Source organism: Tetrahymena thermophila, assembly GCF_000189635.1.
Source record: "Tetrahymena thermophila SB210 genomic scaffold scf_8254766, whole genome shotgun sequence".
Taxonomy (NCBI): Eukaryota; Ciliophora; class Oligohymenophorea; order Hymenostomatida; family Tetrahymenidae; genus Tetrahymena; species Tetrahymena thermophila.
Genome location: NW_002476525.1, coordinates 4,001 through 31,890, shown reverse-complemented (window position 1 = coordinate 31,890; position 27,890 = coordinate 4,001). Strand labels below are relative to the sequence as shown.

General features: G+C 22.8%; 6 protein-coding genes across 6 annotated transcripts in view; 5 read left to right on the top strand and 1 right to left on the bottom strand. All coding sequences in view use genetic code 6, as the record gives it.

Annotated features, from left to right (window-relative positions):
• The first annotated feature begins 1,396 nt into the window (after window positions 1-1,396).
• Window positions 1,397-3,481, top strand: TTHERM_01332110 (folylpolyglutamate synthase/dihydrofolate synthase, putative). Its single transcript, XM_001010006.3, has 6 exons — window positions 1,397-1,553; window positions 1,610-1,771; window positions 1,829-1,927; window positions 2,172-2,527; window positions 2,685-2,865; window positions 2,927-3,481. The coding sequence occupies exons 1-6, from the start codon at window positions 1,446-1,448 to the stop codon at window positions 3,323-3,325; spliced, it is 1,305 nt and encodes a 434-aa protein (XP_001010006.3). The 5' UTR covers window positions 1,397-1,445; the 3' UTR covers window positions 3,326-3,481.
• Window positions 3,482-4,334: 853 nt separating this feature from the next.
• Window positions 4,335-8,031, bottom strand: TTHERM_01332100 (hypothetical protein; the record flags this gene model as incomplete). The annotated part of the gene is made up of 5 exons (XM_001010005.2): window positions 7,891-8,031; window positions 7,233-7,832; window positions 6,363-6,834; window positions 5,102-5,898; window positions 4,335-5,048 (listed from the first exon to the last, which is right to left on the bottom strand). The coding sequence occupies exons 1-5, from the start codon at window positions 7,957-7,959 to the stop codon at window positions 4,335-4,337; spliced, it is 2,652 nt and encodes an 883-aa protein (XP_001010005.2). The 5' UTR covers window positions 7,960-8,031.
• A 2,695-nt stretch (window positions 8,032-10,726) lies between these two features.
• On the top strand, window positions 10,727-16,918 carry TTHERM_01332080 (hypothetical protein; the record flags this gene model as incomplete). The annotated part of the gene is made up of 7 exons (XM_001010003.2): window positions 10,727-11,431; window positions 11,937-12,146; window positions 12,207-12,733; window positions 12,974-13,181; window positions 13,234-13,325; window positions 13,373-13,472; window positions 13,526-16,918. The coding sequence occupies 7 exons, from the start codon at window positions 10,727-10,729 to the stop codon at window positions 16,916-16,918; spliced, it is 5,235 nt and encodes a 1,744-aa protein (XP_001010003.2).
• A 1,192-nt stretch (window positions 16,919-18,110) lies between these two features.
• TTHERM_01332070 (V-ATPase A subunit 9-2 isotype of the V0 sector) lies at window positions 18,111-21,589 on the top strand (the record flags this gene model as incomplete). The annotated part of the gene is made up of 4 exons (XM_001010002.1): window positions 18,111-18,464; window positions 18,715-19,494; window positions 19,560-19,642; window positions 20,287-21,589. 4 exons carry the CDS (start codon window positions 18,111-18,113, stop codon window positions 21,587-21,589), a joined length of 2,520 nt encoding a protein of 839 aa, XP_001010002.1.
• A 335-nt stretch (window positions 21,590-21,924) lies between these two features.
• TTHERM_01332050 (kinase domain protein) lies at window positions 21,925-24,755 on the top strand (the record flags this gene model as incomplete). Its single annotated transcript, XM_001010000.2, has 5 exons — window positions 21,925-21,938; window positions 22,014-22,292; window positions 22,556-22,645; window positions 22,908-22,997; window positions 24,558-24,755. The coding sequence occupies 5 exons, from the start codon at window positions 21,925-21,927 to the stop codon at window positions 24,640-24,642; spliced, it is 558 nt and encodes a 185-aa protein (XP_001010000.2). The 3' UTR covers window positions 24,643-24,755.
• A 1,486-nt stretch (window positions 24,756-26,241) lies between these two features.
• TTHERM_01331050 (kinase domain protein) overlaps window positions 26,242-27,890 on the top strand; it is a gene marked incomplete at both ends in the record, with an annotated part of 5,591 nt that continues 3,942 nt past the window's right edge. Inside the window, 5 exons of the mRNA XM_001009999.3 lie at window positions 26,242-26,701; window positions 27,365-27,556; window positions 27,614-27,669; window positions 27,722-27,778; window positions 27,833-27,890. The exon at window positions 27,833-27,890 is cut by the window's right edge and continues 411 nt beyond it. Of these exons, the coding sequence (XP_001009999.3) occupies window positions 26,242-26,701; window positions 27,365-27,556; window positions 27,614-27,669; window positions 27,722-27,778; window positions 27,833-27,890 (823 nt within the window). The remainder of the gene's footprint in view (window positions 26,702-27,364; window positions 27,557-27,613; window positions 27,670-27,721; window positions 27,779-27,832) is intronic.

Sequence of the window (27,890 nt, the reverse complement as noted above, 5' to 3'; positions counted from 1 at the left end):
AATAAATTTGTAAATAAATAAATATCTATCTATCTTTTATATGTTTACTTTTTATAAAAAGATATGTTAAAACTTATAACAAAATTCTCAGTTTTGTAAATCAATAAAAATAAAGGAAATATTTTTATAAAATATTTTTACATATTTTCATATTTTTAAATTTCTAATTTAGTCAAGTATTTTTTGCTAATTTTATAAGAATATAAGTAAAAGTATTAATATTTATTTATGTAATGCTTTAAATTAATTTGTTATTCAAATTCTTTTAAGTTATTAAAATATTTTATTTGCTATTAAAAGTAAATAGTTTTTTATTTTTGTTATAAGTTGATTTAGATTTTAAGTTTCTCTATTTTATTAATATTTTAAATACTATTTCCTCTATATACATTTAACAGTCTGATATAGTTTAAAAACAAATTAAGAAATATAAAAGTTATGTTTACTTATGGTTTTCTATACAATGAATATAAAATGGAATATTTCTATTGTGAATTAATTAGATTAGTATCTTAAATAATAAATATAAATAAATAATCACATTATTAATTAAAATCAAAATATAATTTTAACTTTTTTTTTGAAATTGTCAGTTTTTTAAATCAATAAAAATAAACAAAGCATTTTTATTAATAATTTTAAATATTTTTTAAATTGGTCAACTATTTTATAAATTAGTTTATTAGATAGAATATTAGTAAGATATGTATTTATTTATTTATTAAAATAATATTTAAATTATTTTAGTATTCAAATAATTTTAAGTTAATCAAATATTTTATTTGCTATTTATAATGAATATTTTTTAAAAGATTAAATTCAATTAAACATGCAAAGTGAAGAATATTTCTGTTAAAATAGATTAAATAATAAATAAATTCAATTAAATATGCAAAGTGAAGAATATTTCTGTTAAAATAGATTAAATAATAAATAAGATCGATCACATAATTGAAATCAAAAATATAATTTGAACTTTTTGAATATAATTTTTAGTTTTGTAAATCAATAAAAATAAAGCAATGTTTATAATATTTTAACATACTTTAATACTTTTAAATATTTAAATTAGTTAAGTATTTTATATGTTAGTTTTTTAAATTAAAATATTGAATTCAGTTAATCATACGAACATTATTGGTAGAGTATCTTAAATTATAAAATCACATACATTGTTGTTGGATATAATTTAAGTCGAAAATATCTATTTATTTATTTATTTTAGTTAAAATAGATAGATAAATCTGAACATAAAAAATGATAAAGATTTTGAATTACTTTTAGCTCTATTAAGAATTTGTTAATTGGTGTTGAATCAATACTCAACTAATTAGTTATTAATTAATTAATTAATAATTTGATTATTTATTTATTTGTTAGTTTATTATTATTTGTTATTAAATTTGCTTTAATAGAGAAAATTCGAGTGTTTTACTCACTATTTAATGAGTAGTTCTTCTACAAAATATATTGAGCTTTTAAAGTAGCTCAACTATACCAATAAATTTAAGTAGAATAAATAAAATTTAGACAGCATGTTGCACATTCTCAAAGTATATTAGATATTCTTCAACCGAAGGATTTTTAATTAGATGTTTATTAAAATCAGTTAGTTGGCAATCCATAAGATAGTCTTAAATGTGTCCACATAGCAGGAACAAACGGGAAAGGTTCAGTTTCTTTAAAAATTAGCAAGGCTTTATAATTAAATGGATTGAAGACAGGTCTTTTCACATCTCCCCATTTATTTTACTATGGCGAAAGAATTTAAGTACTTTTTTTCTCAATTTTTAATCAAAATGAATGAATGAATGATTCAATTTAATAGATCAATGGATAATATTGGGAAGAAGATTTTGTCACAGAAAACTTATCCACACTATTCAGCATAGCAAATAAGAATAATATTTAGCTCACATTTTTCGATGTAAGATTAATTAATTTTTTAGGTTTTCAAATATTTTAATATTGCAAAAACCAAGCAGAGAATAAGTAGAATTTATTGTTTGTTTAAAGATATATAAACAGATATTAGCAATAATTTATTAATCTAAATCAAATAAGAAAATGTTAATTAATACATTCAATTCAATTCATTATAATTTATTTTTTTGTTTTTTATAATAAATGTTTGTTTGTTTGAGCTTTAATTCTTAACTAATTAATGAGAGTATTTAACAGGTTTGATGATGATTTATTTCAAAGAGAAAAAAGTTGATGTTGCTGTCTTGGAATGTGGTCTAGGAGGCAAGTTAGATTCCACAAACGTAATTCAAAACCCATTAGCAAGTGTTATTACATCGATTGGATTAGATCATACTGAAGTATTAGGAAATACTTATTCAGAAATTGCTCTATAAAAATCTGGAATCATAAAACCGAAATGTCCTGTTATCATAGGACCAAATGCAATCCCATATTCAGTTTTTCAAGAATAAGCTGCCATAAATTAAGCAAGTCTATATAAAGTAAAGCAAACTACATTCTAGTTACATGATTACAATATAGAAAACACCGACATTGCAAGGTATATTTTTCAAGATTATAATCCAAAATACTTTGTTAAGCTAATCAAATTTTTATTTATTTTATTAGTTTATTTTTTTGTATTGTTTAATCATTAAGGAAACATGAAAGTATTCCTAAAATTAAATTTGATCCTAATTGATGCTTTTAATATAAAGGGAGACTATGAAAGTAATTAAAATGACATATCCAGATTTCAATAGCTTGGATGACAATCTTATAGAAGAAGGGATTAAAGCAGAGCAAATATGCAGAATGGAAAGCTTAGAAGCGTCTTTGGCTAAAAAATACAGTCCTTATAAAATAATATTTGATGTAGGACATAATCCTCCTGCTTTGGTAAATTGGAAAAATTTTAATTGTAATTTATAATAATAAAAATTAATTATTAAAAATGTAGGAAAAAGTTTTGCTGAGAATAAAAAAATTCTATCCACATAAAAAAGTGAGAATAGTCTATGGAACTTCTTCATAGAAAGATGCAATAGATTCTTTAATGGTTCTAGCTAAGTAATGTGATTATATTCATCTTATTTAGGCAACACACTTTAGAGCTATGAAAATTAATTACTTGCATAATTGCAGTCTACAATTAAAAAATAACATGCAAAATTATGAAGACATCTTTATGCCTCTTAGCAAAGAAGGTGAAATTAAAGCTACATTAGATTATGCTCTCAAAAATTCAGATAAGTCAGAAATACTTCTCATTTGTGGGTCATTCTTTATTTAAAAAGAAGCAAGAGAATACTTTGGTATACAAGATAAAAAAGATCCTATTTAACTGAGCTCAAGATGAATAAACTAACTAACAAACAAACAAAAAAACATACAGAATTTTTTAATATTTTAAAGTCAAATGTAAATAAATGCAAATAAAAAAATTAAATGAAATATCTTTTTAAATTTAATATTTAAATGAATGCAAAATGTTCTAAAAATAAATACATAAATGAAGATTTATTTTATATTTGTTAACTAATTTTCATTTTTATATTGATATCATCTTTCTTTTTATTCAAATTCTAACTTAAAAAAAAAAAAAAAAAAATAAATAAATATGTTGTTATAGTTTAATTAAAAATATTATTTTTTTATTTAAATTTAAAATAAATTAAATGCAGATTATATTTTATGTTTATTTATTTATTTGAGAGTTTAATTAGTTTTTGATAATTAAATGTCTTTTAGTTTTGTTATTTCTATATAAATTTTATATAAAAAAAGCTGTAATTAATATAAACACTCTAATTAAATAACATATTCTCATTTTTTTAACATTATTTTGTAATATATTCATTCAAAAATAAGAGGTAAATTAGAGTTAAAAGCCATTTTAATTTTGGAAGGGCTATCTATATTATATAAATACTTTAATTTTAAAAATAGTAAAAAAAATATATATATATCCCCTATTGTATTCCCTCTCTTATTGTAATGCCTCCCCAACAGATTTTAATTTAATGTTAAAAAACTTGAATTGACATCTGATATTTTAAATGAGAGGCAATAGATTTAAGTGGGTTGTTTATTATCTGTTTAATTAAAAATATTAATTTATTCTGAAGATTGCTTACTTACTTATTAAATTGCTTACAAAAGAAAATTAAAGAATCATTACAAGAGTAATTGTTAATTAGACTATTTTTTTTTTTTGTGGACAGAAAAATATTAACAAATAATAAATAGACAAGTTAGTAAGTAAGTAAATAAGTATAAATTATGAGACAATTAAAATTTTAATTTTTAATGCATGTAAAATAAATTTTAGTTTATCAAAAAGTAGCAATATCAACAACAATAATCAATCAGCTTTACTCTAAAAAGTTTTTATTAGGTAAAGTTGATTTATTGTTATAGTTAAAATGTAATTTGTTTAGTAGTTAATTATCTGTAAAGGTTTTAAAGTTTTAAGAATAGATAAAGTTTTTGATATGCTAAAAGTCGAGTTGATTAACTTCCTCATTAAGAGTTTGAGAGGAAAATTAACATTGGCCATTTTTATGGGTGTTTTTTTCAGAATCTTCTAAATTAATTTAATCCATTTTTTGTGATTTTTCGCTATCTGATTCTTAGGAGTTAATATCCAAGATGACTTTTTGCTAGATCTTAGGCTAATGTTGGTAGGATTAGTCATTTAATTCTTTTTGGAAATTAGCCATAATTTTATTAGAGCTTAAAAAATACTCATGCTTGCTTTCATCATTTAGATAATCAATAATCGGTTAATGATCAATTTAGCTCTATTCATAAAATTAATTTTATATTGATGAATCACTAAATTGTTTATTTTCTAACTATTTAATTGCTGATTTATTATTATTATTATTATAAGAGTATGACACTCCTCTGTTTAAGATCTAATTTTTGCTAAAAATGCTCATTCTTGTGTTAGGCTATTAAACTTCACCTGAGTCGTTTGGTGATTTTAATTTATTTGACGATTAAAGATCAAGCTCGATATTGATAGAGTTTTTCTTTTTCTTCAAAATCTCTTCATTCAAATTAAAGCTTTTCATTTTCTTAACAAAGTAATTGATTGGTTAAAGAAAAAATAATGAATTAATAAATTTACTTTTAATTTATTGGGTAAATTTTTTATGCTTTTAGATAATTAAGACTAAAATGAGTTTTAGTATTCACTTAGATCTGAATGATTGATTTAATGAGAATTATTTTAATAGCTAGTTTCTATATTTTACTGATTGTTTTGGATAGGCTAACTTTCATTTTCATTTTCACTTTTATTGTTTTAATTGTTGTTGCTAAACGAGTGAACTGTATTCACTTTCCGGAGTTTACAGGCTGTATTAAAAATATTTTAAGATTATTTTTTTTCATTTTATTTGGGCAAGTCTTATTAGTTTATTTAGTTAAACATGATATTATTAGAAACTGCTCTTTGTCTTAAATCGCAAGGTGAAGCAATTGATGTCTTCGTGACATCTTCCTAGCTATTTATCAAAGTCTAATTTAATTTACTGCTTAAGCAAGGAGCCAAAGTAGGAGAATTTTTTTATGACTAAAGCAAAAACATAGATTATTATTATTATTGCTGTTATTGACTGTAAACTTATTTAATATCTTCAAAAATTGTGAACTCAAAAACTATTTCATCTGAAGGAGAGCAAAAGCTTTTGAAATTAAATGGTCCAATAATTTTAGTAACATTATTCAAAACATACAGCGTAAGATCATTTAGCTGATTGCAGTTATCATACGAAAAATAGTCAAGAATGCTGCTTTCTTTTATTTAAATGTCCTTTATACCATTTATTGTGAATTTAATACCTTTCCACAACTCCCTCTTCTCTTAATCGGAATTTACTTCGATAGATATCTACGATTTAGAGCACATCCTCGTCATGCTGGCTTTTAATCAAATAAATAAATAAAATAATTAATATAAACAATAATAATAACAACTAAAATCTTTCATCTTAATAACTTTTATCATACTTAATTTTTTTTTAAGTTTTTCTTTAGTTTTAAAAATAGCACAAATATTTCATTAATTTAGCTTTAGTTTGAATCAATAAAGTTCTTTTTTAAGCTTGATTTTTAAATAAATTCTAATAAAATTTTGTTCAAAATTAATTCATAAATTTTTTACTAATTTATTTTCTAAATTTATTTTTTTTTACATTTTATTTTTATAAATTTATTCAAAGCATTTTATAATTTTTATAAGTGACTTTATGACTTATAATCATAATCTCAAATCAAATATTTATTTTCTTTTTTAAGCTTTAAAAATGAATAAAAAGAATAAATTGTTTTAAAATCATTATGATATAAATTTATATGAAAAACTTAAAGGAATTAATTAAATTTACATATTGTTGCAAATAAAATTTATTTGAGTCTCCGTATGTCATTGAATATAATTTTATTTTTGATTGATTCTGGGATTTTAATTGCAACTGCTTCTTTATAAATATCCTTGATTTCTTTAAATGCATCTTAAATTGAGAAAGAGTTCCTTTTTATATTGAGTTCTTGAGATTGGATTTGCAAATTTAGGATACCATTTTTTTTTACTTATGAAAGCATATAGTAATCAAATATGATATATAAATTATTCAATAGTAGTAATAATCTGTTTTTAGTTGATTTAAGCATGTTAGAATCAAACCCTTGTTTCAGTATTTGAGTAATCTAAATTCTAAAGCTCTCAAGAATCTCAATAAATAGGACATCAAATCTTTGCTTTTCTTCTTTAATATTTATGTATTCATTCTAAATTGTCTGATCTTCAAAATAAACAACCAACAAAGGCTTATACAATTGGTAAAAAGCTATTTTTATCTATTTATTTATTTATTTATTTATTTATTAAATTAATATTTACATTTCATTATTTTAATAAGTTAAATTATCATCATTTTTTTAATTTTGTTTAAATTTATTTTTATTTATTTATTTATTTTTTATCAGGGTTCAAAATCTTTTTTTATAATTCGGCTTTAACTAACTTGAGTAAAGTCTAAAAAATATCAGCTAAATTTAAACTAAGACCAATTCTTTTTGAACCCTGTTTTTTATGTTTAAATTTATATTTTTAGCTTTTAAAATTATTTTTATTAGCTTGCTTATTTATTTATTTATATTAGTAAATTTGAAAGAAACTACTATGATAATTGTTGCTTATTGCAGATATTATTTTATTTTGAAATATATTTATTTATTTTATATTTGGATTTTACTTTAAGCTTTTCTATGACAGTTTTTTCGTCTTCTTCAAAATAGTATCCAGTTAATGAGTCCATTTTATAGAGATTTTATACATCAATTTGCTTGTTCTAATAAATTTTATCTTGATTGGATTTATTTTGAGTATTTTATGCATTTATTTCTTCTTGATCGTTGTTGTTTTGATTCTTTTTTTTACTTTAGAAAGGATTTAAAATGTTAAACTTTATTTGTTTTGCACTCTCTTTTTGTTAATCTTTTTCTATACTGATATGTCTATGAAGCAAATAGGTTTTTAAATCAATCAAGTTATTGTCATGATCATTCTAAATCTACTGAAATGTCTTTTCTTTTTCATAATTGTGGATCTTTTCTTGTTCTTTTTCTTCTTTTTGCTTATTAAAATTGACTTTCTTGCTTTTAGTGCTCTTGCTTTTTTTTTGGTCAGTGTTTTACTTAAAAAGGACAGAAGTTCTCATGTCTAAATTGATCTTACTTAAAATATCCATAAACTAATAGGAGGCATTCTTATCTTTCACATAATGTTGAGCTTCTCTTGAGCAATCGTAAAGTTTTAAATTGCAAGTCAAAAAGTCAAATTCAGATATAAAAACCTTTAAATGATAAAAATAAAATTTGAAGAACATGCCAAAAGGAGTTTTTTTGAATTACTTTCATAGGAAGCACTTTGGAGATTATGCTTCTCCATTCAATTTCTTTCTATTTTACATAGAAATTCATTCTCTCACTTTTACAAACTATGTAGTCTTAAAATGTATAAAACACTATCACTGTTAATATACGTGAGAAAAAAAAGCTGAAAGAATAACCATAAAAGTAAATTATTTCTGCACCAACAGCTCCACAAAAATTCAGTAAAAAATTCGACGATTTGAGTATATAAAAAGCAATAGCGCTTACCTTTGTTTATTATATATAAAAATATAACATTTTGCTTTCTTTATATAAAGAAAATTGCTTTAGTTTAATTTTAGATGGCTTTTTAATTTATTAGCTTTAGTTAAAAAATACTTCTCTGTTATTTAAAGTAGAATATTAGCTCTATCTAGTTGAATGATGTGCTTAAAATGTAAAAAATTTAAAAAGTTTTATTCTTTTTTTCCTAATTGTTTTCTTAGTAGTTCGATGTAAATGATCAATGAAATAACATCGCAATTAAAGAAACATGATTTGTTGTGTTAAATTGAAATAATTAATAATAACATTCTGCTTAGATGATTTATTTATTTATGAGAATGATATATATGAGTTTAAGTGTTGAATTTACCTAGCCATACATTAGGTAATGAAATAGTACTTGATCACTAGATACATTTTGAGTAAATATAGTCATTTTGTAGAGAGATGTGTAGGCTACTACGATTTGTGTCAAAGGGTTCAAATAATAAATTGATTAAGGAAATTTATAGACAACTAACCAATTAATAGGATAATAAATGCATGCACATATAAGAAATAAGTTATATTAGTATTAAACTAAAGTGTAAATGTCATTAGAAATTAATAGCAAAAGGAGCAGTCTCAGTTCTAAATACCTCTATTGTTAATATTTTAAAAATCAATAAATAAATGCTTTAATTCTACTTTCATATATTTAAGTCTTGTAGAATAAATATATATGCATGCTTGAATTTAACTCTAAACCAAACTTTCTATAAAATTAATTTTCCATACATTTAAACACTCAAAAAATAACCAACGAAATCACCAATAAATTAAACATCAAGCTATTCAAATAAAATAATTTTTATTCAATTTATTTACTCTCTCGAATTCTTACTTTCGGAAATTCTATTCAAATTATTAATAGTAAAACTAGAGACTGAACTTATTAAAAATCATTGATTGAATGATTTATTAAATTTGATAAAGTTATCTATCTATCGATCGATCTATCTAATTAACTATTCTCTGATTTTTACTTCTTAACTTTATTATGTTTTACTCAAGTATTAATTAATTTTATATATTTTTGCAAAATTTAATTTAATTATTGCTTCTAATTTACTCAAATAGTCTATTCCTTTGTTTGTTTGTTTGTTTGTTTGTTTCTTAGTTAATTTATTTATTTTTTGCTCTCTTCCTACTTTAAATAAAAACCTTGCTAATCTGATTCCATCATATTTTAAAGCAATTCATATCATCTTTAAATTAGTTCTTAAGCTAGCCAGTAATAGCTATCTATCTATCTCCTTTACTTGCCTACCTAACTATAAATAAGTAGAAATTTCATTTTTTGGAAAATAACCATTCTCTATTAAATTCACTATTTTTGTTGGTTTGTTTGTTTGTTCTATTTTAATAGTTACCAAATATATATTTAATTAATTACCTAATTAATTAATCAGTCAATCAATAAAACTTAATATTTAAATGAATGATAATTTTTTTATTGTATATAAATTAAGCAATAAATCAGTCAAAATACATTAGCAATTAATCAAACCTAATAATCCATTTTTTATTTTATTTATTATTGCAAAAATGTAATCTATCAATTAAATAGTTCATGAAATGACAGTAAATCTAATTCATATTATATTTTAAGCTACTTTTTAAACAAATTAAAAAAATCAAATTATATTTATATATATATAAGGTGGATTCGGGCAATATATTGGCTATTACAATTACAATATTATTTATATAATTATAACAAATAATAAAATTAGAATTTAATTTATTTTTATTAAGATGATAAATTTTATTAAGATTTATAGTAGATTTTTTATATTTAAATAAATTAATATGAAATAATTAGCTTTTCATTAAATTATAATTTATAGTTTTAGTAAATTTTGAACTACTATTAGATAAAGAAATATCTATCTATATATATAACAGATAAAAAGGATTTATTAATATAGATAGATATGTATGTATGTTATGTATTTAAATGTATACATAGCCGTTTAAAATTGATTGTTTAATTTGAAGCATGCAGGAGTTTAAATTTCTTCTAAATATTAAGAAATTTATAATTAATTAGGAGCGAAAATATCTATCGAAATATTTTGTTAACGAGCTAAAGTTTTATCCTCAAAATATTAGAAGAAATGAATAGAAGGATGTTAGATAATCAATCAATAAATGAATGAGAGAAATTAAGTAAAAAAAAAAATATAGTTTGTTTGTTTGAAAATGAAGACAGCAAACAAAAATAAATAAATAAGCAATCGATTTGAAAATAATGAATGAATGAATGAATGAATTTGCAAATTGATATTAATATTATTAAGTTTAGAAAAAAATAGGATTTAATTAAGCAAACAAAAAATAGATAAATAGATTGTTTGATACAACATTCATACCTATATATAAATACATGCATAAATACTCACATAGATTCATATATTTATTCTTAATTAATTGATTTATTAATTTATTTGTTAATTCATTTATCAGATAACTATTTTTTTTTTAACAATATTTTTTCTATTTAATTTGTTAGTTTTCTTTTATCTTACTCTTATTATTATTAGAATTCATGATAGCAACAGCAGGATAAACTCAGGTTACAATGCTGTCTTATAACAATCCCTTTAACAAGCCCATCTTTAAAAAAGAAAACGTCAAGCAATCATAAATATCGCCTAGGCCTTTAACTAATGTTAGAAGCCACTCAACAATAATCAGATAAAGCGAGAAGGAGTAGTCATTTGCTTTTCCTTAGGCCGCACCTTTGTTTTAGAATTAAAAACTCAATTAGTCTCCTCCTAATTTAGCTTTAATGTTGAGTGACCAGCCAAGTTAAATAGCCACAATGTTTAATGAAAATAATTCATAGGTCTTTGATAAAAAAGTTGAAAAAAAAAGAAGTCTTACTCCAAAATTGTCATTAATGAAATTATCTCAAGAAAATGTAGAAAAAAGCATAAATTATAGCAAACTTCACCTCAAAGCTAGCAACAACTCTATTTCTAACTATATTCCCAGAGACAAACCCGTCCTTTTTAATGTTAGAAAGTCAATCGAAGAAAAAAAAAGGGCTATGAGAGAAGAAGGAAGCCAAATTGTTCTGAGCTACATCTGCTATTTAGACAAGCTCATTCAATAAGGCCAGAAAGTTTTTGATTTAAAGTAAAGAAAACAAATGATATAAGAAGACAATCTATCTCGTTAAATGAGAGCAGATTAAATATTAAATGAAATACAACTCTTAGAAAATAAAGTAGAAACTCTTAAGAATCAAGTAAATTATTTTCTATTCCTTCATTGATTGATTTATTTATTTATTTGATGCACACATTTTTCGTTTGAAAGAATAAATTTTATGAAAGAAAGTGTTTTTTTAGTATTAGAATAATGAAAAGATATATGCAGCATATATATATATGTATTACTTATTACCTTATAACTGAAAAAATTCTACTCATTTTAAAAAATATCTTTACAAGAAGCATAAATAAAAGGCATTAACTTACTGAATGAATTGCTTTTAATATTGGAAGATAATCAACAATAAACAAAGAAAGAAAGAAATAAATAAAGAAAGAAAGAAAGAAAGTAACTATTACTAACCATAGTTAATCTACATAAATTTTAACTTCAAATTTAAATGCAAATTTATCAGTAAAAATCCTATTAAATTTAAAATTAGCGTTAAATAAATAAATAAAATAATTGAATCAATCAAAATATTTGCTTAAATTGTGGTTTGAAAATAATTAAGATGAAAATAAATATTCTAATAATAGGAAAAGTGGGATTCATTTGAGTATGATGTGAAAAAGTACATGGAAGTTATCTAGAAAGATATTAAGATTATCAGAATGAATAGTGAAATAGATATCAAAAAGAGATAGTTAGGCAACATAAACAAACTTCTCGCTCATTTGCAGGTCTAGTATGATAGCTAAAAAGAAAGATTCTTGGATTTAATAGAGCAAATTAATTAAATTGGATCTGTAATATAAAAATTTTATTTATAATTTCATTCTTAATCTTAATTTGAAAACAAAAAAAAGGGTTAAGAAGTTTAAGTCATGGAGGAATTCATTAAATCATAATTGGTTATTGGAGGAAAATAGGTTTATGACTTAATGCTAACTGTGTTTGACTACAAGCTTATGAAACAAAAAGTTTTCATTAAGGAAGTTGACGAGTACTACTCTTTGAGGGTATGCAAGTTACCATCTCTAGTTATTGTTTAACAAGTCTAGAATCTTGTTATTTAGTAAATAGAAGCATATTTTAGAACTATTGAATAATAAAATTTAATAGTTTCCTCCATCTAAAATACCAACAAAGCATTTGATCCATCCAATAAAACACTCTCTCAAGCCTATAGTGCAATGCTGACTTTTGAAACATATGGAAATTAGCTAAACGATGCCAAGAAAAACTTTCAATGTAAAATAGAGCAAGCTAAATAAGAAATATAAAACCTAATTAATTAAGTAGACCCTTTCCAAAACAAAGATTTAATTATTTTTTTAAAAACATTTACAAATCTTAACCACATCCTAAATATGTTTTTCACATCTTTTAAAAAGTAAACATTTCTTTTTATATTTATTTATTTATTTATCTTTACTCTTATTTATCTTTCATTTTCTTATATTTTTTATATAGGGCATAATTATTTTTTTATTTATTTTATCTTTTAAAAATCACTTTCAAATGATCTTTTAATGTTTTTATTTTAATTAATACATTTGATATCCATCCCCTATTTGCTTAAATTGAATAATTTAATTTTTTTAATGAAAATATATTATATTTTTGTTTAAAGATTCCATAATGATGAAGAATAAGAGAAAATTTAAAGCCTAGTATTGACACACTTAAAATTAAAACAACTTCAATTCTGCAAAATAGTAGAAACTGTTAACCTTAATTAACCTAAAATATAACAAATGGAATCTTTGATTTATTAAATCAGGACAACTATCCTTAAGATTCAATGCTTCGGGACTGAAACTCAGCAATTAGCTGATACAGTAATTTGATATTAAATAAATAAACTTATTTTAATATTTCCATTTTATTTAGCTTAAAAAAACTATTGAAGAGAAATTGGAATTGGATTAGATTATCAACAATATTAAGAAGCAAGATATATTTCCAAAAAGAGACATCGTTGAGTAGATTGTTTTTTTTTATAAAAATCATTATTTATTTTTATTTTTAGTTTTATTGCAACTAACAGATAGCAATTTTTAAAAAGAACACGCAGTGATTTTTATGGGATTCTGAGCAGAAGCAACGCTAATTTTATGAATCAATTCGATGTAATTTGTTAAATGGATAAAGTTCTATATTTAATATTATTTAAAATACATAGAGCACAATAAACAGCCAACAGAAGAAAGACTTGATAATCAAAAAAGCAGAAAAAGTAAAAGAAGAAATAAGCAGACTGGAAAAAATCAGAAGAGATAATTAGCAAATGTTAGACGAGGAGATGAAAGCAGACACTATTTCAATAGATATTTAGGTTCGTTCAGAGACTTTGGAGATGTTTAGAATGGTTGATGAGATCTTCAAAGATAATCGCTAAGAATCAGTGTTAATCTAAAATCTTTTAGAAAATGATTTTCCCTACATACTTTAAATAACTAACAATGACTAAGAGATTTAGTTTGTCCTTTCTCCTAAGAATTTCCCTTTGTAAAATATAAAAAATATAAGAAAACATGAGTAACTCTCTTAAAACCAAATATCTTACTCAAATATGAATCATCACAATTCCACATTTTCAACAACAATCAGCTCAAACACTCAGGATATTTTGCAAATAAATTCTCCTAATACTTTCAGATTCCCTCTGAATGACACATCTCTAAACTTAAACAACAATTAACTTATCTCAATAGTTGACAATAAAGAGTTAAACAATCAAAATAACAGTAACAATGAACAACTAAGCTCTCCTTTGTATTTCACTCAGCACTTTTAAAATTTGAATGCATAAAATAAATCTCAATAAAATTAAATCAGTTCACTCTCATTGTTGACGAGCAATAATATAGACATTAGTAACAACAATATTGATACTACTAATAACAACATTAACATTTCTAGCAACAAAATCGATATTTCTAATAATAACCTTGACATCGGAAGTAATAACAATATTGAAGTCTCTATTAATAATAATATTAGCGGTAATAACATTGATATCACTAGTAACAGTAATATCGATAAAAGTAATTATAATATGAATTAATACAATAGCAATAATTACAATAATAAAAAAATGGTTGATTCATCTAACTATCTAAATGATATCTCTTATTCTGATAATTAGAACAGCTGCGGTTCATAAAAAAGTATAGATTAAATAGAGTAAAATCACAGCAATAACAACACAAATAATTATTTAAATTATAATATGCCAATTGAGATTGATTGCATGATGCCTTAAGAAGAATAAGAAAAGTCAAAACGCTAATAGAAATATAATAATTTGGATTCTTCACTGTTAAGCAATAACAGTAGCTTTACTTAGTTCCAAAAATCTTCTTCTCACAACTTGAATGAATAAAAGACTTTATCTGAAAATTTTTATTAAAACTAAAATAAAACTTAGACTAACTTTGACAACTTGAACAAAGTTGGTGAAATGAAAACAATTCATTCAAATGCAATAAATTAATAATAAAATTAACATTAAATAAACACTCAATAACTGAATACTTTAATTAATGGGTTTTAAATTAATAAATTATAAGAAAATCCTAATAATAATTAATATGTAAATGGTAGCAATTTCATTTCAACAAATAATCCCTTAACAAGCTAAATGATGGGTCTTACCACAATAAATTAAAGTGAAGAATAAAATGCAAGCTAAGTTGATCGATGCAATTATTTAAATGACATTACTAGAAAAAATTCTATTGCTAATAGTAGAAATTACTATTCTAATGAGGCATTCAGGAGCAATGTATCAAATTATAATTTTGAAAATAAATTTAGTTAAAACAATAATGCTTAATTAAATTAAAGAAACAATTAATTTACATCAAATAACTTTTAATCTTAGAATTACTGCTTAAAAAGCTAATAAAATACTAACCAAAGTGATGAAAATGTAAAGAAATAATATAAGGCAAAATTACTCTAATCAAATGCAGAAAATAAAGAAAATATCCAATTTTCTAATCCATTAAATAGTAGCAACGAATAAAAAAACTTATCTAACAGAAGCAGTTCCTAATACGCAAATTCTAAGAATATTAAAAGACCATTTGACAACCAAACAATCAATAAAAAAGACACTTTTTTGAGCAAATAAATTTCTCAATATTAATCAAACAGAAATAGCAATAATCTTATAAATTCTTAGATAGATCATATATAAGTCAATTAAGTATAATTTGCTAATCTATAAAATTCCATAAATATTGATTAAATTTTGAAGGATTCCAATAATTATAATAGCAAAATGAATATTTAGCATAATTTGTCAAGCAATTATTAAAAATAAATGAATTTAATAGATAACAATTCTAATAAATACTAAAGCATCTTTAATAACCAAAACAGCTTTAAAATAACTTAAATTCCATTGCATATTTAGAATTTTCAAAATAATAATTCTAATTTAGCTAAAAACAGAAATGATGAGCAAATCTTTAATAGATAAAATGATAAATTCAGTAACACATCAATACCTTCTAATAGCTTGTCATACTCTAATTCTTACAAAAATAGCGAATTACCTTCAGCCAGAATGTAAGAAAGCTAACAATGCTCGATATAACTTAATTCTAAAAATAATCTATAAGAATAATAAACAAGCCGCGGTAAATCAGAAATTTCTTCATTTATTTCTGATACTAACTCTAAGAGCAGCCAAAATGAAAATTCGAATAATAACTTTTCAAAAGAAAACATCTCAAGAGAACCTTCTTACTAAGAATAAAATTATCAAAGTAATCTAAAAAGTAATTTTATAAGACAATGCACTTCTTAATTTGTTACAAACCAAAACCAAAGCGAAAATAATTCAAACGAAGAAAGCTCTAATCAGCTGAATTTAATTAACTCTTTAGATGTAACATTTTAGCAAATCGATGATGACGACGAAGAAGAAGAACAAATTGAAGGAAGAAGAGGAGAAGAGCAAGTAAACTTGAATAAAGTGAATGACTTAAAGAACAGAGAAACCTATTAAATCAATAACGATACAATTAAATTTGAGAAAATGAATTGCTAGAACTCTAATTATCCAATCTAAACAAAGAATTTAGATTAATACTAAACACATTGCTAGTAGTAATCGCTTATAAACGAACATTATGAGCAACCTCAGATAATGGTTAAGCATGTTTCAAACAGTGAAAGTTGCTATATTAAAGACTATAGAATATTATTTAGACAGGAAACAAACAGATATAAAATATACAATGTAGATGTCAATTATTAGACTTGGTTTGATGCAACTTAAATAGGATTTTTTGAGTTCTCCATGTAATTCGACATGATTAATAAATAACTGCTCTTCAATTAATAATAATTTTAGATATAAATACCAATATAGAGTATTGAAAAGCTAGTCATTCCATCGAATGTATTGCAATTGCTTAAAATGAACTAAAATTAGCAAAAGAAAAATCAAATATATCTCCTTTAACTCAATGTTGCGTAAAGAGGATTGTGTGAAATATTGCTAGATGACTACGAAGCTTGCATTCATCTTGTAAAAGACTTTTAAAAAATATTTAACTGAACTAAATAAAATGAAAGTAGAAAATGAAACAAAAATTAAATAGAAAACAAAGTGTGATAAATTAGTTAAATAATTCTATTATAACAAATCAAAAATAATTCAAATATAAAATAAATTTAATTAATTAATAAAAATATATTAAAATAAATATAAATTTTAAACTTTTGCTATTTTTAAATTATATGTTAAATATTTCTTTATCTCAGCTCATATTACTTTTTTTAAGATATTATTAATAAAAATCTTATGTTTATTCTCAAAACTTTTTTAAATTAAATATTTAAAACAAAAATTTTAGTTTTATTTTATATTTTTTCATCCCTAATTATTTTATATTTTTATAATTTTTATTTATAAATTTTTTTATGTTTTAAAGGGGAATACTTGAAGTAGAAATTTATACTTAAAATTAATAATTAAATTTCCATGAATTTCTTTTATTAGAGTAAGTCAGATATTTAATTTATTTCATATGAATTGAACTATTTTTAGGTTTTTACGAATATTGTTATTAATTACTATGTTCTTGCCGATGAAAATAATTTGACTGAAGTATTTTTTGAGATTTTGAATAAATATTTAATGAAATAGAGGGTAAAGAGTTTTGCTAGATTTTTTTAATTGTGTTTAATGAAATATGAATGAAGGTAGAGATTTTAGAACAGAAGATTTTAATTAATTAATATCTTAAAACGAATAGTATCGCAGGTGTTGTTTTACTTGAAAACTTTGAAAAATTAAAAAAGGTATAGTAAGGAAGACTCATGCATTATGTTTATCTATTTAAAACGTAAAAAATAAAAATCATTTGTAAAAATGAATGAAATTTTAGTTAGATGAATGACTAACAAATAAACAAACAAAATGATGATAAGATTGTATGAAGGTGGTAAAATTAATTGATTTTTGATTAGGAATTAATCAAATTAAATATTAAAATACTAACAAAAAAGAAAGAAAAGATAAATCAGTCAATTAATAAAGCAAAAGAAGAAGATAAGTTAATACTAATTAACTAGGCAAATTGATATAACTAACTATTAATAGTAAAATCAATACAAATCATAAATCTGTTTTTTACTTGTAAAAGTAAATATAATAAAAATAAAGGCTGACTGACTGACTACGTAGAACAACAAAATACTTTCTTTCAAAATCGAGTTAAGCACATAATTAAACTATAATTATTAAAATGGGGAGCTTCTTTAGGTCAGAAGAAATGGAACTTTATTGTCTCCTTATTCCCAGAGAGAATTCTTACAATTTAGTGAGCAGTCTTGGTGACAAAGATCTCTTTCATTTTATTGATGCAGAGCCACATATTCCATAATTTACAAGATTATATTCAAAGCAAACAAAACGCTGCGATGAACTTTTGAGCAAGATCGATGAAATAGGCTAAATTATGAATTAGTTTGGATATGACCATGGACTTGGGAAAGGAGATGTAACTAATTTCCTCAATCTGTTGGAAATAAAAAAGAAATCTCGCAAATAAGATGAGCAATATTATATTGATGAGCTAGAAAAGGAAATTAAAACAGTCGTAAGATTTTTTTTTAATTTGTAAAAACTCTAATTTAAAATCAATTTAGAAATATTTAAAAGTGTTTTGAAATTGGATTTGAAAAAGCTAAATTTTAGGATTTTGAATTTGCTTAAAAATTAAACTTTACATTTTGTTTGAATAAAGCTAAAAAAAGCTTTGATTGATTTATTTTAAAAATACTAAATAAGAAAGAATGAATGATTTATTAATGCTTTATGAATTAATTTGATATTTATTATTAAAAAAGCTAGTAGATATTTAGAAGTAAATAGCAGCAGCTCATAAGACAAGAATGAACATGAATTTATTGGTTGAGTAGATAGTTTGTTTAGAAAAGATTGTTCCATTAATTACAGGAGATCAATAGATTCCTAGTTTTAGTTCACTGAGTGAGGATTAATCTAGAATTGGAAAAATTATAGGAACAATTAACATGTCAGACAGTCTTCGATTCTAAAAATCGATGTTTCGTGCAACAAAAGGCAAATGTTTCATTTATGCTCAGCCCATCGAAACAACAGGAACTAAATATAAAATAGTTAATCCTGATAACCCAAATGAAGAGATAAAGAAAGGAGTCTTTTTATTTATTTACAATTAATCCTCTCTACTGGAGGCAAAGCTTATGAGGATTTGTCAATCAGTAGAAGCAAATGTCTTCAAATTAGAAGGAGACGAAGAAAACCTCTAACTTGACATTTAACAAAATGCAGAAGATTACCAAAAAAGTAAAGAACTGTTGAGACTTACATATAAGCATCTAGAATAAATATTTTCAAGACTACAAGATTAAACAGAAGAAATTACCTTGCTAGAGCAATACAGATTGCATCTTGTCCGTGAAAAGTAAATTTACCACCATATTAATCTAACCAAAAACACTGGAGCTGTCCTCAAGGCATACGTTTGGCTTCCTAAATCAGAAGAAGAAAGTGTAATCCAATTTCTCTAATCATCCCAAGATCCGCGTTATGCCACAGCATAGCTCCATCCTGTTTCAACATCTGACTATAGCAAACTTACAATAGTAATTTCTTAAAACATAAAAAATGGAAATACACTTACTAAGTAATTATTTTATTTATTTCACAGGAAAATAAGAGACCAACTAAAATTGAGAAGAACCAATTTTTAGACGTATTCTAAGAAATCATAAACACATATGGCATCCCAAGGTAATTAATTAATAAACAATATTTTTTAGAAAATGTGTTTTAAAAACCATCTTAAAATAGTTTATTAATATTTAGTTAATATTATCAGGTTTTATCAAATTCTTCAAAAAGTCTTAATTAATTTATGCATAATTTTATTCAATTTGAATAAAAAAGATATCTATAATAATACTTCTCTCTATTGAATTTGCATTTTTGCAGACTCAAAAGAAAATTTTAAAATCAAATCAAGTCTTTTTATGAAATTTATCAAATTATTTTTTCATTTTATTTGTTAATTCACATTTTAATTTATAAATTTTTTTGTTTTTATCTGATTTATCTTTAAATATTTCGCAATAAATAATTTAATTCATTTTATTGAATTTTAAATTTCATGCTAATTTTTAGTTTATGTAAAGGTTTCTTTGATAGTTTTTGGCACTTTTTTAACAAATTTTTAGCTTTTTTAAAGGCTTCTTTGACAGCTTTTTATCGCTACTATGATTTTTTAACAAATTTTTAGATTTTTAAAAGGCTTTTTTGATAATATTTCATCATTTCTAAGATTTTTATCAACTTTTTAGTTTTTTCAAAGACTTCTTTAGCTTTTTATCACTACTAAGAATTTTAATTTAGTTTATTTCTACTTTAATATTCAATAGGTACAGAGAAATAAATCCTGGATTTTTCAGCATTATAACTTTCCCTTTCCTTTTTGGAGTAATGTTTGGTGATATTGGACATGGTATTTTGCTATTCACTTATGGGTGCTACTTGATGTCTACTTATGATAAAAAGCTTCACCATGAAGATTAACTTTACAAATGCAGATATATAATTTCTATGATGGGCTTTTTCGCTATCTTTTGTGGGTTTATATACAATGATTTCATGAGCATACCTTTGGATTTGTTTGGTAGTTGCTATACTTTCTAAGGAAAGTCAAAACTAAAAAGAAAGGATGAATGCGTTTATCCTTTTGGTATGGATCCAGTATGGCTTGATTCATAAAATAGTCTTACATTCTTTAACTCTTTTAAGATGAAGTCTGCAATCATTTTGGGTGTTAGTTAGATGCTTTTGGGTATTCTTCTTAAGGGATTAAACTCAATGCTTTAACTCAGCGCTCTTGACTTTTTCTTTGAATTCCTTCCTCAATTATTATTTTTTATTTGCACTTTCGGATATATGGCGCTCTTAATTATTCTTAAATGGCTCTCTAGCTTTGCTCCCTCTGAAGCTCCATCAATCTTAACTATAATGCTTAATTTTATATTAAATTTTGGTAAGCTTGACCCTAATTATGACAATATACTTGGATACATCGATGTCTCTCGTAAATAGCAAGAAAAACTTTAATTCTACCTTCTAATAGTAGCTGCTGTTTGTGTCCCACTTATGCTCTTTCCCAAGCCAATATTCTAATATTTGTTTGGATCAAAGAGCAGTGAAGATCAGCACATACAGTCTCCATAGGTTCTCGAAATATAAGATCAAGAAGAAATACAGTCCTAGTCATAACACCATACTCATCATGATAAATAGCATTTAAAATAATAAGAATAGCATACAAGTCATGAGAGCTTTTCTGAGCTATTTGTCCATTAAGTCATTGAATCAATTGAATTCGTTCTTGGAAGCGTTTCCCATACAGCTTCCTATCTCAGACTTTGGGCTCTTTCTCTTGCTCATTCATAGCTAGCCCATGTATTTTTTGAAAAAACTCTTTAAAGCTCTATTGAAAACTCTTCAATCCTTGGCTTGCTTGTAGGGTATTTTATATTTGCATTGATTACCTTTGGTGTATTGATGTGTATGGATGTCATGGAGTGCTTCCTCCACACTCTTAGATTGCACTGGGTAGAATTCTAAAGCAAATTCTACAAAGCTGACGGAGTTACTTTCTAGCCTCTATCTTTCAAAACTTCTTTAGCTTAGCATCAAATTTATTATGAAAACAACTGAATAAGCAAACAATCTGTTTTTAATTTAATTTAATATACTATTTGAGTTATTCATTCATAATTCATTGTATTTTCATCTATAAAATTGTAAATAAATAACTACAAAAAGTAAACCAATTTTAATATTGCTATCAATTATTCCTTTTTTTATTAAAAATTATTTTCAACCAATCAAAATAAATTAAAATATTTTTAAATAAAATCTAAAAAAATTGAAAATCTACTAAAATCTATTTATTTTACTATTCTTTTTTGGAAAGTTTTTTTTTAATTGGTGATGAGGGTGCAAAATATTTAGGAACAGGATTAGCCTAGTGCAAGTATATCACAACTTTGATGCTTGATTTAAGGTAAAAATTAAATTGATTGATTGATAAACTAATAATTGAGAATTGATTATTTTAAGCTTTTGACTTAGTTATCAGTTAATTAAGTCAGGTTGTCATTTACTAACTAACTTGCTTATTTACTTACAAACTAAATAAAATATAACTAATATCTTTACTTACTCATCACAAAACAACTAAAATATAACGAAAGCCATTGTTTTTTTTACCTTCCTTTCTCCTCCTTATTTATTTCTTTGTTTATTCTTATATTTAAAGTTGGAATGATATTGGTGCATATGGTGTTTACGGTGCAAAATATTTAGGCATAGGAATAGCCTAATGCAAGTATATCACAACTTTGATGCTTGATTTAAGGTAAAATTAAATTTATTGATTGATAAATTAATATTTGAGATTATTTTATTTTAAACTTTTGACTTAGTAATTAATTAGCTAATTAAGTCAGCTTGTCATTTACTAACTAAATTTATTTACTTACAAACCAAATAAAATATAACGAATATCTTTACTTACTCATCACAACACAACTAAAATACTAACAAAAGCCATCTTTTTTTTACCATCCTTTCTCCTCTATATTTAATTATTTAATTTGTTATTTATTCTTAAATTTAAAGTATGAATGAAATTGGTGATGAAGGTGTAAAAGATTTAGGCACAGGAATAGCCTAGTGCAAGAATATCACAACTTTGAAGCTTGATTTATGGTAAAATTAAATTTATTGATTGATAAACTAATAATTGAGAATTGATTATTTTAAGCTTTTGGCTTAGTTATCAGTTAATTAAGCCAGCTTGTCATTTACTAACTAACTTGCTTATTTACTTACAAACCAAATAAAATATAACAAATATCTTTACTTACTCATCACAAAACAACTAAAATATAACGAAAACCATCGTTTTTTTTACCATCCTTTCTCCTCCATATTTATTTATTTAATTAGTTATTTATTCTTATTTTTAAAGCTTCAATAAAATTGGTGATGACAGTGCAAAAGATTTAAGCATAGGAATAGCCTAGTGCAAGAATATAACAACTTTGACTCTTGATTTATTGTAAAAATTAAATTTATTGATTGATAAACTAATAATTGAGAATTGATTATTTTAAGCTTTTGACTTAGTTAATTAACTAATTAAGCCAGCTTGCCATTTACTAAATAAATTGCTTATATACTTACTACCCAAATAAAATATTACGAATTTCTTTACTTACTTGTACCAACTCAAGTAAAATACAAACAAAAGCCATCATTTTTAAAATATTATGCATGGCATACACAGATAGCGCACTATGCACATGTGTTCAAATTAATCAAAAAGTATCAAATTATTAGTGAGCATCTTGTAAATTCACCATTTTATTTTAAATTTGCACTTTCATTACCATTGCTACAACTTAAATAAAATAAACATTAAAAAAAATAAATTTAAAAAATAGTTGAAGTCTAAAATAGTCAAAATATAAATTTTATTGGACATATTTTTATAAAAAAACAATAAAATAGTTTTAAATAATAAATCAATTCTAAAATTTCTTAAATATACCTTTAAAATTTAAGCAAAACAAGAACCCCAAACTCAATTTTAATATTTTATTATTCTTAAATTAATTACAAAAAATATTATTGTTTTTTTATAAATTTATTGATTAATTAGATAGATCATGGTTATTATTTAATATGATTTTTTCATAAAATTTTGTTTAAATCATAATCACAAGCAGATCATCTTTGAAATAATTTTATTTTTAAAAACATGAACTGATGTGATGAATTTAAATAATTAATTAGAAGTACTATTATTTGAATCTGATAATATCGCTTTAAATATGTCAAAAAAAAACCATATTATTTAATAAATATAATTTAGTCAGATTATTTAATCATCTATGCATATAATTACTTTTCTCTCACTAAATTTAATTCAAAATTACAAAATAGTTTTTACTTCCAAAAAAACTTTGAAAATTAATTAAAATCATTTTTCATTTTATTTAATCTTTAACTTCATCTTTATCACAATAAATTTTTGGTTGATATAATTTTCATGATCATGATTCATTTCAGAATAATCACCAAAATATTAATTATAATCTTATCCTCAATATTCATCCATTTCACCTTCATCAATATAAATATCTGGACATAATAACTATTTATTATGGATTAGAAATTACCCGTTTTTTATTTCTGAATTTTTTTTTGTGTTTTTAAATAAAATTAATTAAAAATACAAATTATTTTAATAATTATATTATTAATTCATAAAATAGCAAATATATAAATATCATTTATATATTAAATAACCGAATAAGAATAAAGTGAATATGAAGAAATTATTTATTTTAATTCATTTTTTCATTTAAAAAAATCTATGTTTAATAATTCTAATTAAAAGTATAGATATATTTTTTATAAATTAAAAATATTAATAAAAGTTTTATTGAAAAAAGTTAAAAATTGATTAAAAAAATTTGATAAATATTAAAATTTAACTCACCAATTAAATACTTAATAAAATGAAAATTGGTAAGCAAAAGCTTGATAAATCGTTTTTTTACCATCATTTCTCCTCCATATTTATTTAATTCTTTATTTATTCTTATATTTAAAGTTGGAATTATATTGGTGAATAGGAAGATTTGGGCACAGGAATAGCCTAGTGCCAGAATATCACAACTTTAACGCTAATAAGATGAAATATTTTAAATAATAATAGAAGATTATTTTTATAATAGTTAACATTTAAAAGAAAGAATTTATAATGCCTATGATTCACTCCTGAAAAGGGTCTAATAAGCAATCAATAACAAAGGTAATAATATGTTTTTTGATTGTTTCGATATATTTTATCATTTTATATGTTGTAATAATAATAATAATATTAATTATTCGATTTTTAAAATGCATCAAATTGAACTGAGGACTATATAAATTAAAATTTTTGTATAGATTTATCTAAAAAAGATTAATCAATCTATTTATAATATTTTGTTTATCGAATATTAATTATTAAATTTGAAGTCAATTTTTACTAGTTGATATTATTCTAAAATATTAAATAATAAAAATTTTGTATGGATTTATTTAAAAGAGATCAATAAATTTAATATATTTTTTATTGAATATTTGTTATTTTACATTTTTAAATCAATAAATATCTTTCTTAATAATACAAGTAGATAAAATTATAAAATGTTAATTTATTTGTATTAGATTTTAAGAAATATTTAATATTTATGTAATAGAATTAACAAAAGAAAGTAAGTCTATGTAAACATTTATTGTAGCGCTAAGTGAATGAAATGTATATACTTAACATAAATAACATCTAAATTCTAACTTTGATATTACTATGAATATAAACATAAATTTATCCTGTAATTGATTAAAAATAATATTAAAAATTTAATTCTCATCTTTTTTTAAATGAAAACATTTCTTAAAATGTAAAATTTTTTTATTTAAAAGTAAAGAGGATATTTTTTCTTTCAATTTAATTATTGGATTTGCAAATAGGCAAATCTGTCTTTTTTTAATTCTAGATTTATTGTAAGCAGATATAATTTCATTTGAAGTAAAAATTTAATAAATAAAAATACTAATTTAACTCTTTAACTTGGGGGAAAGAACTTTTGAGGGTTATTTTGAATAAGGCTATTTGCTTGTGATGAATGATTAATTCATTCTTTTTTTCTTAAGAAAATTATTTTGGCTACCCCACTTATTTCATAAAATTAATTAGTTACTTTTCGAAAATAGAAAATAGTGAATCTTTTTTTTTTTTTTATTTCTATTAATATTTTAAATGAATTAGCCAATTTAAATATTTAAAATAATTTAATTTTTATTTATTTTACACTTACTATTAAAATAAAACAATTTTATTTTATTATCACATGTGGTTTTTTGTTTATATAATTATTACTTTTTTATTTTAATATAAATTATGTTTTATTATAATCTTTCAATATATTATTTTATTACATTTTTTTATAAAAAATTAATATTATTTTTATTAATTTACATTTATTTATTTAATGATATTATTTGAGAGATGCTATTATATTTGAAAACTAATAAAAACTTAATCTTGATCTTGATTAGGCTGCTTTTTTTATCAACTAAATTAATCGAATTTCTTTGAGTTAATCTCTATAAATAGTGATAGTCAAAATATCTTTTGCATATATATATTATTTTCACATCAAAACAAAAACAACTCTTTTTAGTAAAAAAGCATAGTTCACAGCCTATTCTTAAAAAGTTAATAGCCTAGCCAACAACTCCTTACCTCAATGGGATAAGATTAATCAAAATCAAAAAAGTCCATAGAATTTTATAAATAGTTAGTAAGAGGAATATCAGAAAAGATCCCCAAGGATTGTCAGATACAAAAGCATGCTTTGAAAGAAATAATCAAATTGATCCTCAACCAGAAAAAATATTTCTAAAATTTCGAATACTTAAGCAGCGGTGCTTATGCCCTCGTCTTGAAGGCTAAAAATATTAAGAGTAATCGCATGGTTGCCCTTAAATTCCTAACATGTACTAGCAAAGAGGGTTTGAAAGGCATCGAATCTTTGAAAAAAGAATATGAATTGCTTCAGAAATTCAGCTAATCTGATTTTTTGGTAAATGTCTATGATTGCTTCTATCTAATGGATGAAGATGTAGAAGTGGATAAAAATGGAAATGAAAAACCCATCTTAACAAAAGAGAAGTCCTTTTTTGTGATGGAAATGGAGCTTTGCGAATGTATTTAAAATATTATTTTTCCTCTATTTTTTTCACCCCCAATTTTTTAAAAAATCTACATGAAAAAGCTAAAAAAATATGATGCTGTTTTATTTTTTACACCATTTATGATTATTGAAGTTCTGTCATTTTAAAAAAGTCAAATTCATATTTTTTCTAAGTCTTTTTGGATTTGATTACTTTTGAAGTAGAAATAGATTTGAGTTAAGCTAATTTATTTAATTTGATAACTAATTATAATAGAAATTATTTATTTTATAAAATTTTATTACTTTTAATTTTTTAAATTCCCCCCAAAAAGAAGGCATCTTTAATTAAATTTCTATTGAATTTTAGAAGGTTTCTTAATTAAATGTTCTAGAAGATTATTAATTAATCAAAATTTTATAATCTATTAACCCAATATTATAATTATAAATTTAATTTTTTAATAATTAACAAAATTTTATGAATATAGTTTTAAATAATTTAAATTCAACAAAATACCTTATTAATAAAATATTTTTTTAATAATAATTTTTATTTTTGTCAAAAACTTTAATATTATTTATTATAAACATTTTTACATTAAAATATGTCTTTAAATTTATATATAACAAATTTTAAATACTTTTGTTTAATTTCATAAATATTACAAAATATTTGTTTGTATTTTATAAATAGAAAATCTTAAACAGCTCTTCGATTATTTAAGAAACACATAACTTCCATCTCAAGAAATAAAGGAAATAATAGCTATTCAAATGTTAGAAGGATTAAATACCCTCCATATCAAAAATATCATGCATAGAGACATCAAGCCTCATAATTTCCTAGTTTGTGCTTCTCAAACTTATGGATTTACAATCAAAATCTGTAAAAAATTTAGATTTTTACAAAATTTATCAATTTAAAAAATTATTGATAATCAAGGTGATTTGGGATTTGCATCTGCAGTAACAAAATCGAAAAGCCATTACCTATCAAAGGTAAACATCAAAATATTATTTAAAATTAATCTTAGATTATTTTAATCTATAGAAAGGAACTGATACTTATTTCGCTCCAGAGGTAGAAAAAGGATAATCCAGAATTCAGGTTTTTAAAAAAAAATTAATCTTTAAATTTTTAATTTAATTTTAATGTTTAAAGTCGGATCTCTTTTCTCTAGGACTAGTATTACTTGAGTTAGATAATCTGAATGTTCTAA